Genomic DNA, 14,952 nt, shown 5'->3' with positions numbered 1-14,952 from the left:
ATTAGCGAACTGGTTGTTGCGCGGCGCATAAAATTGGAGCGTCTCCGTCGGGCCTGACCCAAAAATCAATTTCCTCTCAAGTGTCCACAATCGGCGGCCAGGTCCTGACGCACAAAACCTAGCAAAGGATGAGCGATAACGGCGGGGGCCAGAGAGAGGGGGGGTGGGGGGGGGGTAATTGGGGATGGCTGCATTAAGATGGGAGATTGTGATAAAAGAGTGTTATGTGGGCGCATCCTCAGCACTTTCATCTCACGCGCTGCGGGCGAAAAGGCCTCATTGCTCACATGTGCCGCCACTTTATTTGTGCTTTAAAAGGCAGCGTAAAACTGATTTATTACATCTTTAACTGTTTGGATGTGGCCTCCTCTAAAGAGACATTACTTTTACGCCGCACCGGTGTTTAAACCCGCCGTTGGAGTTTCAAAGTAGGGTCGATAGCCAGGTTTAGGGTTTCAAGACAGTGAAGTTTTTGGATTAGAATTACAAAACCGGGTGAGGATTTCAAATTAGGGTCTGGTTAGTTGAAGTTAGAATAACTTTTCAACTCCAAAGTAAGGGTTCCACACTCGGGTTATTGAAAATACATAACGTTAGTATTTTAATTTAGGATTAGGGTTTCACATTTGAATTTAAGGTTTCAAATTGGGGTTTTCAGATCGCGCTAGTGTTCCAAAATATGGTTTGAAAAGAGGGTTTCAAACCCGGATGTTTCTGTTTCAGGTGGGAACTTACGAGATGAGCATCCTCCAGATGAGGTACCCGGTATGGCCCCGCTACGGTTCCTACCTGGAGCCCGTGTCGGACTACAGGCACCTGACGGTGGCCACGCTGGAGGAGCGTCCTTTTGTTATCGTGGAGGCCGTGGACCCCGTGACCGGAACCTGCGTCAGCAACACGGTGCCGTGCAGACGACAGTCCAACAAGACGGAGGCGTAAGTGAACTAGCGCGTCAAAACAAACACCCAAACAACAATTTGTGTCTGAGTCGCGCAATAGCTTTCATTTGGTGGACTATAGTGAGTCCCCACTTTTCATGAATGGTGGGGACTGAACCTTACAGTGAATAGCACAAATCTGTGAATAATTCTGACCCCAACTCCCCCCCCAAAAAAAGGACTTCAAACTGAATCCTTAAAACCACTTCAAACTGAGAGGATCATAAAGCATCAACACCAACCATTGAGAATGCACACAATCGTGAACTCTTGATACATAGACAACCGTGTTCAAATATTTTTCACCACCAACGAACCAACTTCACATGAGTCTCATCAACAGCGAACAAAATAGCCGAAATAACATGCTAGCATAAACTGATGTGACATCACACATGGGCAAACAAATCTTCGCACACAAACCGTATCTCAACAAAAAACACAGCCGTATCTCAACCAAAGGCATCACCAATCAATCTCTCCGCCCTAACCGACTGCCTCACTGACATAAATCTTTGGATGAACGAAAACCTGGAAGAGTCACAAATCAAAACACGTTACCAAATCATCTTTCCTTCACTTCCGGAAACCTAACACGCATCCGCTCTGACTAGTGCAACGACATTCTGCACGGTCTCCCTTCCATTGTCTTCTAAAAATGTCAATGTTCACGTCTCAACTGTCCAGTTGCTCACCCACTCAACTCGCTTTCATTTCAACACACATGAACCACCGGATTTGGTACCTCCCCGTTCCCGTCGTCAATGATGAATGTTTGCCTGTTCACCAAAAAAAAAATCTCTACTACCATGAGCCAGTACTTGGCAGAAAAAAAAAACTGATTTACAAGATCCCCCTCTTAACCTACAAAGCTCTGAATGACCCGACACCCCGGACTGATCTCCTCCGTCGCCACACCTCCACTCGCCGCCTCCGTTCTGCTGATGCCAAGTTTCTCACCCCTCAATTACCAAGTATCACAGCGCGGGTTACAGAACCTTTACCGCTGTCGCCCCAGTCCTCTGTAACCTACCTGCCCCTTGACATCCGCTACTCTGACAGCCTCATCTCATTGAAAAGTCAAGTCAAAGGCCATCTGTTCAAGATGGCCGACAGCATCTGACCATCCGCCTACATGCCCCCACCTTTCTGTTAGCGCTAACTGTTTGTTTGCATATATGTCAAACATCTTCTTATCATTACAGTCAGTGAATATTTAAAGGAAAAACCCATTAGACCACAAATATAAGGCAATCAAATGGAAAGCTAGCATAAAGGAGCCTCCTTTCGCAGGCCAAACTGCTAATACCCGCCCAGCTCAAGGAAACGGAAACATGAGGAATCCATTTCTGAATGACTGCTGAACAATTTGTGATGTTTGGCTACACGCTGATGAACATCCTCAAACGGATGACAAAATCCCCAGCAGGGAGTCTGATCAACAGCCTTTTCACGGTCAGCTAATTAGCGTCCCAATGAGACCACCGCTTGGAATCACTGCAAGCGTTCCGGTGCGCTAGCATGTCCCGTCTTAATTGATTTCTTATCATACGCCAAGGTGCCATGGTGCGCAAGATGAAGAGCCTCATCCCCTGCCTTTGGCGTCTTATCACTCACGGAGAGGTGCGAGACCCGTCGGCCGGGGAGCGGAGCGTCCCGCGATCGACCCTTCATTAACGTGGGGCTTGTTATCCGTTAATGGGATCGCGTTCCTTGACGGTTACGGAAGGTGCTCCTCCCCTGGTTGAATCCGTCAACATTGTGTCAGACGAGTCGGCGGCGCAGACGAGTCAGTGGAGCGATCTCCATGTGTTGAGTTTGAAAAAGGAGAAAGCCGGAGTGGCGGAGGCTGAAATGGCTTTTCCGGAGGACTGGCGCTAAGCGGGAGGGCGCTTGCAGTTTTTGGGCCGCCGGCCAAAAGCGTCCGTGTTTGTAGAGTCGCTTCCGAGGACGTGGGGCTCATACAAACAAGCGTTTCTTGACTGTTTTTGCCAGTCGACTCATGATAGACGTAGCTATTAAATTTCATGGTGCTAACTATAACTGGCTGTGGGGGTTGTATTAAAAAAAAAAAATGCAGTGTTTCAAGACAGGGTTCGGATTTCAGAGTAACGTTAAAAAGCAGAACCAAGGTGTCAAGTTGGGGTTAGGGTTTTGAGCCAGGGTGAAGCTTTGGAGGAAGGGTTTCAAGACAGAATTAGAGTTTTGAAGTAAGGTTTCTAGTCAGGGTTAGGGCATCAAGTTTAGGGTTCTAAAGTCAGGTTTCAAGATTGAGTCGAGGTTTAAAGACAAGGGTTGGGTTTCAAATTAAAGTTTCAAGTCAGGGTTAGGTTTTGAAAAAGGGGTTTTCAAGACCGTGTTTAAACCAAGGAAAAGTGTCATCGTTCTGTTTGTGGCCAGCAGATGGCACTGTAGTGCTCCGCCTGCAGCTGCACACCTGTTGGTCATTGTGTCATTAGTTTGTTTGTTCAAAAGGACTCCCGGCACGACCACTCAAGTGTCGGGTCATCGTTGCTGTGCGCACGTGTCATGTTTTGTTTTCTGTCTTAGGTTTTTACTACTTTGATTTCTTGTGATTTTGCTGGACTTTATTTGAGTGAGGTTTTGAGTTAGTTTCTCCAGTGTATTCCTGTTTGCATTTTTGTTAAATACATTTTGGTCAGCCACCCTGCTCCTGCCTGCTTTTTGGGGTCCTCCAACTACCACCTCGCAAAACGTGACAGAAAAGTGGTTCACAGGGTTATAAAGAAAGGTTTCAAGACAGAAATAGGGTTTTGAAGCTGGGTTTCACCACAGGGTTAGGGTTTCAAACTGGGATTATCACTTGAAGCCAGAGTTAGGATTTTGGAAGCAGGGGTAGGGTTTTAAACCTAGGTTAGGGTTTGCAACTGTTGAAAGGGTGCGTAGTCAACATGTGTATTTGTCAGCTCATGGCGCTGACTTCGAGGTGATAAAAGACAGATCCAGCAGTAGCAGAGGTCAATACCTCACACGAGTCGCACGTGCCGCAATCAATCGATGGCAAAGTAAAGATTTCCCCACGGTTGGAACGAGCATCGTTCATCACGACTGACTTGCTTTTTTATTTTATTTTTTTTTTTTGCGCCGCAGAATCGTGGGCCACACGGAGCCGTACACCAAGCTGTGCTGCAAGGGATTCTGCATCGACATCCTCAAGAAGCTGTCGCGCAACATCAAGTTCTCCTACGACCTCTACCTCGTCACCAATGGGAAGCACGGCAAGCTGGTGCGTGGCATCTGGAACGGCATGATTGGAGAGGTAACCCGCCGCTACATTTTAGCAATTGTTCAAAATGAAAAATCAAAACGATTAAATGTCAAATTCTGTTCAGTAGGAGAGAACATTCAAAAAAAAAACAACTTTGAATGAAATAAAACTCCTCAATTCATTTCAACATAGTTTCTTGGCACAAACATGACCCTTTGTGGTGGCACAACACTGCTTCGATCTAAATGGAGCTCCTCAATTCACTTCAGCAAAGACCCTTGGCACTAATGTGCAACAAAATGGAACCAAATTTTTATTGCTTTGGCCTGAGCGCAACAAAAGTAAATAGCCACATTTTTAAGTGGATGACTGAAGATAGGTTCCCCCAAAAAAATCCACAGTGAAAAAGTCTACACACCCCGCTTCAAATGTCAGGTTTTTATGGAATAAAAACAGATGACCAAGATAACTGTTTACTTTATTCTGTAACCTGTGCAACCCAGGACAACAAAAAAATAAATAACAGCTTTTTGAGTGGGCAAGTAAAAATAATCAGTGGCGATAATGTGGTTGCACAAGTGTGCCCACCCTCTTCACTGGGATGTGGTTGTGTTCAGACTTACCCAATCGCATCCAAATTCAGGCAAATGCAGGTTAGCACACCTGTGCCACCAGTTCAAGGTCCTCTGATTAACCTCAAATCTATTTTGGACCAGCCACAGTTTCATGGCTCATTTTATAATGTTCTGTTGTTGAACGTTGAAAATATTAATTAGGACCAGGTTCACATGCACGCTTTGGTAAAGGGGATTTCTCTCTCAAGAGGAACTACTTAGTGTATTTGCACATTATCTCCACTGTAGCGCATGATCAGCGATTACTTTCTACTTCCCGTGTGTAACATTTGCCTGGCAGACACTTTATGTAACTGAGACGAAGGGACCTTATGCTCTATGCTGGAGATATAATCTTGTCTTTTGGATGGATCAAACTTAAAAGGAACAAATGAAAATCTCTCAACAACCTGATGTTCTAGTAAAAAAGTAGCCGTTTTTGAAAACAGCACCAAAAACACATTTTAGGGATGCAGAAAGCCATCTCGGCTTCAAATTACCGTATTTTCCGCACTATGAGGCATGAGACCTTCAATGAATGGCCTATTTTAAAACTGTTTTCATATGATTGGGGGACCACATTATAAGGCGCATTGAAATAAAACTCCTCAATTCATTTCAACATAGTTTCTTGGCACAAACATGACACTTTGTGGTGGCACAACACTGCTTCGATCTAAATGGAGCTCCTCAATTCACTTCAGCAAAGACCCTTGGCACTAATGTGCAACAAAATGGAACCAAATTTTTATTGCTTTGGCCTGAGCGCAACAAAAGTAAATAGCCACATTTTTAAGTGGATGACTGAAGATAGGTTCCCCCAAAAAAATCCACAGTGAAAAAGTCTACACACCCCGCTTCAAATGTCAGGTTTTTATGGAATAAAAACAGATGACCAAGATAACTGTTTACTTTATTCTGTAACCTGTGCAACCCAGGACAACAAAAAAATAAATAACAGCTTTTTGAGTGGGCAAGTAAAAATAATCAGTGGCGATAATGTGGTTGCACAAGTGTGCCCACCCTCTTCACTGGGATGTGGTTGTGTTCAGACTTACCCAATCGCATCCAAATTCAGGCAAATGCAGGTTAGCACACCTGTGCCACCAGTTCAAGGTCCTCTGATTAACCTCAAATCTATTTTGGACCAGCCACAGTTTCATGGCTCATTTTATAATGTTCTGTTGTTGAACGTTGAAAATATTAATTAGGACCAGGTTCACATGCACGCTTTGGTAAAGGGGATTTCTCTCTCAAGAGGAACTACTTAGTGTATTTGCACATTATCTCCACTGTAGCGCATGATCAGCGATTACTTTCTACTTCCCGTGTGTAACATTTGCCTGGCAGACACTTTATGTAACTGAGACGAAGGGACCTTATGCTCTAGGCTGGAGATATAATCTTGTCTTTTAGATGGATCAAACTTAAAAGGAACAAATGAAAATCTCTCAACAACCTGATGTTCGAGTAAAACAGTAGACATTTTTGAAAACAGCACCAAAAACACATTTTATGGACGCATAAAGCCATCTCGGCTTCAAATTACCGTATTTTCCGCACTATGAGGCGCTTCGGAGTATAAGGCGCACCTTCAATGAATGGCCTATTTTAAAACTGTTTTCATATGTATGGGGTGGCTTGAAAGAGTGTTTTTCATACTTTTTTATCCCAAGTACGACCTCAAAAAATACTTTCCAAATACCACCATCGTGACAACATTAAAATACAGTGGCGTAGTAGACCTCAGGGTTCATCATGAAGAAGGCATTTTTCGTAAAATGTGTAGTTAATATTATTGTAAGACACTGTGTGACAATATGCTCAGTTTAAATATTAATACGGTGCGTAGAAGTAGGAATTGTACATGGGATCAAATTTGTTCTTGGTCTCTGGTTGAAATGCGACCGCTCTCACCGTCTGCCTTCTTAGGTCAGAAACAATTGCTTTTCGTGGAGATTTTTCAATCATGTTTCCCCGTAGCTTCATACGCACACACCCCCACGCCCGCACACACACACACACACACACACACACACACACACACACACACACACACACACACACACACACACACACACACACACACACTTATTAACCCACATCAATATTTAACCCCCGAGTGTCGCTTTTGGGTGTGCTCTCTCACCGTCTGCCTTCTTAGGTCAGAAACAATTGCATTTCGTGGAGATTTTTCAATCATGTTTCCACGTCGCTTCATACACACACACACACACACACACACACACACACACACACACACACACACGCACACATTCATTAACCCACATCAATATTTAACCACCGAGTGTCCCTTTTGGGTGTGCTTTGCAGAGCCGTACAGTCCCGCCGTGTGGGTGATGATGTTCGTAATGTGCCTCACTGTGGTCGCCATCACGGTGTTCGTCTTTGAATACTGCAGCCCGGTGGGCTACAACCGCAGCCTGGTTTCGGCCAAAGGTGAGGCATCCACCCTCCTTCCTCCTCTTCCTCCTTCCCCTCTCTATCAGGTAATCAAGCTCACATAAGAAATCAATAGAAAAGAAATGGAGTTTAATCTTGGTGCCATATGGCTTGAAAGAGTGTTTTTCATACTTTTTTATCCCAAGTACGACCTCAAAAAATACTTTCCAAATACCACCATCGTGACAACATTAAAATACAGTGGCGTAGTAGACCTCAGGGTTCATCATGAAGAAGGCATTTTTCGTAAAATGTGTAGTTAATATTATTGTAAGACACTGTGTGACAATATGCTCAGTTTAAATATTAATACGGTGCGTAGAAGTAAGAATTGTACACGGGATCAAATTTGCTCTTGGTCCCTGGTTGAAATGCGACCGTTTTTAAACCAGCTCCAGGGTTTAAATGTAAGGTTACCAACCTGGGTTAGTGTTTCAAATTTGAGTTTGTAGCCAATGTTCAGGTTTCAAATTAGAATTCGTAACCAGGGTTGGGTTTTAAAACACAAGCTTTCAAAGTAGAGTTTTAAGACTGGGTTAGGGTTTCAAATAAAGGTGGCAAGCCTCAGTTAGGGTTTGAAGAAAGAGTTAAGGTTTCAGTAAGGTTTCAGGTATCTTTAATAGTGAAAACCGTCTTCAGTCAGGGCTTCAAATTAGGGTTTTAAGCCTGGGTTGTGGTTTGGAATTTTAAAGTAGGGTTTCAAACTACTACAGGGCAACAAGGGTTAGGTTGTCAAATTAGGGTTTAACACCAGCATTAGTGTTTCAAAGTAGGGTTTTAAACCAGCTCCAGGGTTTAAATGTAAGGTTACAACCCTGGGTTAGTGTTTCAAATTTGAGTTTGGAGCCAATGTTCGGGTTTCAAATTAGAATTCGTAGCCAGGGTTGGGTTTTAAATTACGGTCTAACACAAGCTTTCAAAGTAGAGTTTTAACACTGGGTTAGCGTTTCAAATAAAGGTGGGAAGCCTCAGTTAGGGTTTGAAGAAAGGGTTAAGGTTTCTGTATCTTTTATATTGAAACCGTCTACAGTCAGGGCTTCAAATTAGGGTTTTAAGCCTGGGTTGTGGTTTGGAATTTTAAAGTAGGGTTTCAAACTACTACAGGGTTTCAAATCTAGGTTAGATTTTCCTTTAAACCACTTGTTGAAAAGCTGAGCCTTGTTTGAAAATTGCTGAATGACGCGTTTTGCGCGTTGCAGTTCCAGAAGCCACAGGAGCAATATCCTCCATTCCGCTTCGGCACGGTGCCCAACGGCAGCACGGAGCGCAACATCCGCAGCAACTACCCCGAGATGCACTCACACATGGTCAAGTACAATCAGAAGGGGGTCGAGGATGCCCTCAACAGCCTCAAGACCGGGTAGGTGTCCGCCTCGAGGATGCCCGCACGACCCAAGCGCCCCTGCCAACTCGCGTTCTTTTCGCGTTTGCCGCCGCCAGGAAGCTAGACGCCTTCATCTACGACGCTGCCGTGCTCAACTACATGGCGGGAAAAGACGAGGGCTGTAAACTGGTCACCATCGGCAGCGGCAAAGTCTTCGCCACCACTGGCTATGGCATCGCCTTGCAGAAGGACTCGCGATGGAAGAGGCCCATCGACCTGGCCCTGCTGCAGTTCCTCGCTGACGGTAATGGCAATATTTCTCATGCTTGACCAATCTTGATGCGTGTGGTTGTGATTTTGTGGTTCCGTATGCCAGGTGACACGCAGAAGCTGCAGACGGTGTGGCTGACGGGCATATGCCGCAATGAGAAGAAGGAGGTGATGAGCAGCAAGCTGGACATCGACAACATGGCGGGCGTCTTCTACATGCTGCTGGTGGCCATGGGCCTCAGCCTGCTGGTGTTCGCCTGGGAGCATCTGCTCTACTGGAAGCTGCGACACTCGCTGCGAAAGTCCCAACGCCTCGACTTCCTCCTGGCCATTAGCAGGGTACGTTTGTAGTCTCATTACCATTTTTGGAGCCCGAAAAGTTTCATTGAAGTGAGTTATACTTAGCTTCATATGCTTCTGGACCAATCAGGAGTACAATTCCCATTAACATGGCGGAGCTAGGGTGTTGCGACTAGAAGAGTGGCTTCTACTTGCAGAAGCCAAACCTCCAACGTGGAAACCAAGCAAATATCCCATAGTGAGAATAAAAGCATTTTCATTGGCGGAGGTAGCACTTCATTTGGCACATGCAGAAGACGCATCACCAAACACAAATGTCCTCTTCCATTTCGGGGCCAATGTTGAGAATGGATTCCCATTTCATCAAGCGAAGGAATTGTGACTATGTGAGTGGCATCGAACTTTCTAAAAAGGAGCCCCCAGTTTGAGTGAGTGGGTCGTGTATTGCTATGGGGGATGGTAGTGGGGTGGGATAAGTTAGTTTATCGAAACCTAATACAAGAATTTTCGCTTGTGAAAACAGCACTTCATAAAGGTGTCAATTGCTGTCGGTAACACATAGCAAAGCACAAATATCAGGATCTACTGTGGGCCAATGTAATTTCATTACCTTGACGCCTGGGACAACTAGGGCCTTGCGACTATATTGAATTAGTCAGATAACAAAACACTCATTCATTGCCAGCCCAGAGAATAGACCTTTGACTTCTGTAGCCATCAATGGCAGTGAATGAGTTAATTTCTGACGCTCACAACGATATTCAAAAGTCCTCTGTGTATCATAGTTCCCCTTTATGGTGCAAAAATGAAATGTGTGATTAAGTCTTAGCTGGAGAAAATGCATCTGAGCTTTGTAAAGTGTCGCAGTGCTGTTGATAACGGGCCAAACAAGCTCCCCCAAAAAAACAAAACAATGTGGTGTAAAGCCAGATGAAAGCAATAAAATAACTTGAACTGAAATATTGCGGGCGCTTGTGATCCGGGAGCAACCTGCATTTAAATTGCCCTATTAACAGACGTACGTGTGTGTGTGCGAGTGTGAGCTTATGCGCGAGGTGGCAAAGAGTTCGTATAAGGAAGTGCAACCATCAGCACTTGACGCCATGTTTTTCTCATTTTCTGTGTCACTTTCATGGAAGGTTCCAGGATGTTTTGATGGCTCACTCCGACTACATTTTACATGACGTCAAGAAAAATCAAATAACTTATTTTGTCCAACTCAAGATGGATACTGAAATTGTCTGATAATGGAACTCTCATGCTTAGATCATTAGCAGTCTTGTCCAGTTACATGGACAACCAATTGAAGAAGATTGGACTGAACAGGATAAGATATGACATACTGGTGATTGGACAGGAGGGATTGGATAGAACAAGAAAGGGCTGGATAATATAGGGCTGGAGATGACAAGGCTGGATAGGAGGGGATGGGACAAGATCGTATCAGACTGGATAAGACACGATTTGATAGGATAGAACAGGATAAAACAGAAAATGACTGCAAGACAGGATTGGAGACCACTGGGCATGTTAAGATCGGATCGAGCTGAACAGGATGAGACACGTTGGAACAGGAAAAGACAGAAGGACAGGACTGGGCAGGACAAGACAGGCCTGGAAAGAACAAGAAAGAATTTGAGGATAGGACTGGGCAGAACAGACAGAATGGGAAAGGATAGGACAAAGGATAGGACAAGGTTGGATCGGATAGTGCAGGTTGGAGAGCAGGACTGGATGATTCTATCCGATCCAATTCTGTCTAAACCTTTCATGATCTATCCCAGGCCTGTCCTATACAGTCCTGTCCTTTCCATGTCATAGAAGAGGCTAGTTCTGACTCCATCTAACTATCCTGTCCTACCTGGCCTTTCATATCAAGTCATGTTTAGTCCTTTCCTGTCCCATAAAATCCTCTCCTTTCCTATCTAGTGCTGTTCTGTTGCTCTCTATCCTATCCAATCCTGTTCATGCTAAACCAGACACTGGGGCTGATATAATGTAATGTAATTTTCTTGTCTGGTTCTGTCCTTCCCTGTTTTATCCCAGTCATGTCCAGTCCTGTCCATATCCTACAAGACACTGATGTCATCTCATTATCTATTGGCTTGAAGGTGTGCCACTGAGTGAACATGCATACCATTACTGAAGTCTCCCATTTTGCAGGGTTCTAGCTCTCAGTCTCCAAAGTGTCATGAACACTTTGTGTTTGTGTGTATGCGTGTAGGGCATCTACAGCTGCTTCAGTGGCGTGGAGCACACGGATCGCAACGGCAGCATTCAAAGTCCCGACGTCACCAGCAACTACTCGCAGGCCAACATGCTAAAGATGCTAAAGACAGCTAAGGACATGGTGTCCTCCGCCCGGGTGGAGAACTCCCTGGACAGCGCCACCAAGACCCTGGAGAGCTGGAGCCGGCGGGGTGCGGCCGACAACACCCGGGCTGGCCTCCCACCTCGTGTGGCCACCACCGCAGACGTGGCGCACTGCCGCCTGCCCTACATCACCAGCATCACCGACAACCACTCGCCCTACCCGGTGAGGAGCCGCACCCCTACTTTCCCGGGCCACTATGGGGACGCCGCCGCCCAGCCGCTCTTGGACAAACCACGGGTGGTGACCCGGCCCACAGCACTGCGCTACACGCTTCCCACCCGCAACAACCTCTTGGAGAGGACCCTCCCCATCTCGAGCCTCAGCACCCCCCACCTCGCCATGCCCGACGTATCGCCCACTTCCAACGCTCAGCCCCACCACACCGGCCGGCTCTATGTGGAGAACCCCGTGCGACACCAGTCATCCCCATTCATCACCTACCGGGAAATCCAGGTTCCCAACGTCTACGTGGAACATAAACCCCCGCTGAGGAGGAAGCTGAGCTACCCGCCCGACTGTGGGGGCCGCAGGAGGCGTAGCTATGTGCTCGACGCCCCTGACCTGAGATCGAGGGCCAACTATGACGAGCCGCGATCCTGCCTGGCTGAGCTCAGAGCCAACCAGCTGATGAAAAACCATACCCCGGATGCTACCGCAGGACACTACCCTTGTGCCGCCCCAGGACACTACCCGTGTGCGGCCGCCAGCTGCAACTCCTGCATGAAGTCGTACCTCGAGCCCGAGATGGACGACGTACCCCTGCTGGGCAAGGATAAACTCAACCGCAGAGCCTCTTTCCTTAAAGCCACCTGGGGCAACGAGCGTATTCGACAGGTGGATGAGACCAAACCATCTACCTCCACGTCTCCCCGCAACGACATGCCCGACCTGTTCCCGCGGGTGGTGGTGCCGGCCAACGCCAAGGCCCACAAGCTGTATGGCAGCCTGGGCCATAACCTGTCCTGCTATCCACTGAGCGCCGAGCCTGCCTACTTGGACCCGGCCCATATGGGCTCATACCCTTACAAGCAGAAACTCAAGTACGCCGACTCTACTCGGCTGCCGTCTTACCGGGAGGCCATCCTGCAGAACACCGCCGCCCTCCGCCGGTCCTCATCCACGCTGGTGCACAGACACTACTCCACCTACCTGAACTCCTACTCGGACCTACCGGCGTACATCGCACCACCAACCCAGTTCTACGACAGCCCCAAAGACATGTACCACCTGTTCCCGTGTGCCACCCACTGCCCGGAACACCCCGCCACCCGGCCCGTGGCCTACCAGAACAGCATGTTTGGGGCAGAGCGGGACGAGCCTGTTTCGGCAGGCAGGGAACGCCGGCAGGTGTTGGTGGCGCGCCGGGTGAACAGTCCGTTTGTGCCAAAACCCTGGGGAAGGGTCTCCAGCCTGGAGTCAGAGGTGTGAAGAAGCAAAAATGTAAAAAAAACTAATGAAAGTGACCACCACCAGTGTATTTTGAGAGGTCACCTCTCTGTTCTCAGTGCAATAAAATCACAAGACACTGACTCATGACTGGGACAAACCAGGAACAAACTCTTTCAAAGCATTTAACAAGTTAACCTCTGTCATTTTTAAATGCTCATACAGTGCTACCTTGACTTACGGGTGATCCCACTTCGGAGTTTTTCAGTTTATGAGTAATTGCTTTGTGGATTTTTTTCCGTTGGATTGCCAGACAAAAGTTGAAGTAGATCAGCAGTTCCTGGACTGCCCAGGCATGTGAGTAAGGAAAACCACAGTTGCAAAGCACCTTCAGCTTTTTTTTTTAAACAGGACAAACAGACAAATACCAAAAAAAATACGAAATGAGAACACTTGTTAGGACCTGCTTAGGTAAAACTCACGCCCAGACGCTCACACGCAGACGAACTAGCCAAGTCCAATCTCACTCAAAAAATGCTTGTCGCCAATTTCCCTGACCAAGAAAAGAATCAGTTTTTAGAGAGACCTGGAACAGATTAATTGCAATTAAATTCATTTCGATGGAGATAAATGATTTTATATGTGTGCAAATTGAATTAGGAGTCGAATTAAACTTGTAAAGCAAGGCACCACTGTGTGTGTGTGTGTGTGTGTGTGTGTGTGTGTGTGTGTGTGTGTGTGTGTGTGTGTGTGTGTGTGTGTGTGGATATATATCTTCACATTTGTTTTACTTTTCTAAAATGATTTCAAGTTAAATTTATGCCATCACTATTATAGCGACCAATCTTTCGCTCACAAGGGGAATGTATATCAAAACGTGTAATGTGTATTTCCAATGTTACACTACCCTTTAATAAACAACAAGGTCATTGGTCCGCCTCGCTCTCCACCTGAACACACATTCACTAATGGAGACATTTTGTTGTTGGGTTTTTTTGGGGGCGGGGGGTACTTAAAAAGAGGTCCCAGGAGTCTTGGCAAGATGCTGACATCCAAATAGGGCAACGACTGAGAACTATCTACAGATTTCATGCAATCCACTGAGCCTTTACATCAGCAAAATGTCATCATCTTTGTTGCATTAATGAAGAGTTAAAATTTTTTCAGACTTCTGGTACATCTTAAAAATTCATAATTCATACCTGGTTATCAAATTTCATGAGGTGAGCCACAAAAAAACTGTCAGGAAGCCATGCCAAAAATACACAGGAACTCTGCTAGTGGCCACTTTGGGGTCATTTGGAAAATTCAGCCCTCATCGACAGCTACCCTAAAGAGAATGACATTTGGGGTATGTGTCTGTTATGAGCAGAGCCACAAAAATTCCTCATACATCAATGTCCAAAGACACAAAAAGGCCGCTAATGCTTTCAAGGGGCGCTTTTAGCTGGCGACCACTCCAGGGTGTACCTGGCTTATTTCCCAAGGTCAACAGCGGTCGACGCCAGCTCACCTGTGACGCTAATGAGGATAAGCGTTATTCAAGTGGATGGATAAACTTTTAAGGCAGCAAAGTTTCCCCTCAAACTTTGTGTCCCAGACACGCTTCCCCCCGCAGACAAGGTGTTAGTCATGTGTTTAATCAAAGCACCTGTTTGGCTCCATGTTGGCTCGTGTCCACATTTACACACCCACATAGACACACAATTGCGCACAACTCATTAGTTGGGTTGTGGTGATGTCAGGACACCTCCAGCGCAACTTTGATGGATCCTTGAACTCTTTCTGGCCTGCGGACTTGACAACTCTGTGCACGGAAGCACAAAACCACAGAGGACAGCGCGCAACATGGTATGAATGCTTTTTGGCAAACTTTTTTTTGTTGTTTTTTTTTTTTTTTTTGTGTCTGTCATGTACCATGAATACTGGAAAGGGTTTCAGGAAGATATTCTGTGTAAAAATCACCTTACAACCAGGAATATGTTTTCAAAGCTTTTGTTAATTCCAACCCATGAAACTCAAAGCAACGTTACGATTAGAAACTTTTTTTGTCA

General features: G+C 46.1%; 1 protein-coding gene across 1 annotated transcript in view; it reads left to right on the top strand.

Moving 5' to 3' along the window:
• Positions 1 to 13,460, top strand: part of grin2ca (glutamate receptor, ionotropic, N-methyl D-aspartate 2Ca) — a 49,520-nt gene extending 36,060 nt beyond the window's left edge. Inside the window, exons 5-12 of the mRNA XM_019889757.1 lie at positions 724 to 935; positions 4,050 to 4,324; positions 6,919 to 6,945; positions 7,116 to 7,291; positions 8,414 to 8,604; positions 8,685 to 8,872; positions 8,945 to 9,177; positions 11,363 to 13,460. Coding sequence (XP_019745316.1) covers positions 724 to 935; positions 4,050 to 4,324; positions 6,919 to 6,945; positions 7,116 to 7,291; positions 8,414 to 8,604; positions 8,685 to 8,872; positions 8,945 to 9,177; positions 11,363 to 12,940 — 2,880 coding nt within the window. The 3' untranslated portion in view covers positions 12,941 to 13,460. The remainder of the gene's footprint in view (positions 1 to 723; positions 936 to 4,049; positions 4,325 to 6,918; positions 6,946 to 7,115; positions 7,292 to 8,413; positions 8,605 to 8,684; positions 8,873 to 8,944; positions 9,178 to 11,362) is intronic.
• The last annotated feature ends 1,492 nt before the right edge of the window (positions 13,461 to 14,952 follow it).

Source organism: Hippocampus comes, unplaced genomic scaffold (assembly GCF_001891065.2).
Source record: "Hippocampus comes isolate QL1 unplaced genomic scaffold, H_comes_QL1_v1.1 scaffold326, whole genome shotgun sequence".
Taxonomy (NCBI): domain Eukaryota; kingdom Metazoa; phylum Chordata; class Actinopteri; order Syngnathiformes; family Syngnathidae; genus Hippocampus; species Hippocampus comes.
This window is presented reverse-complemented; position numbering and strand designations above follow the sequence as displayed.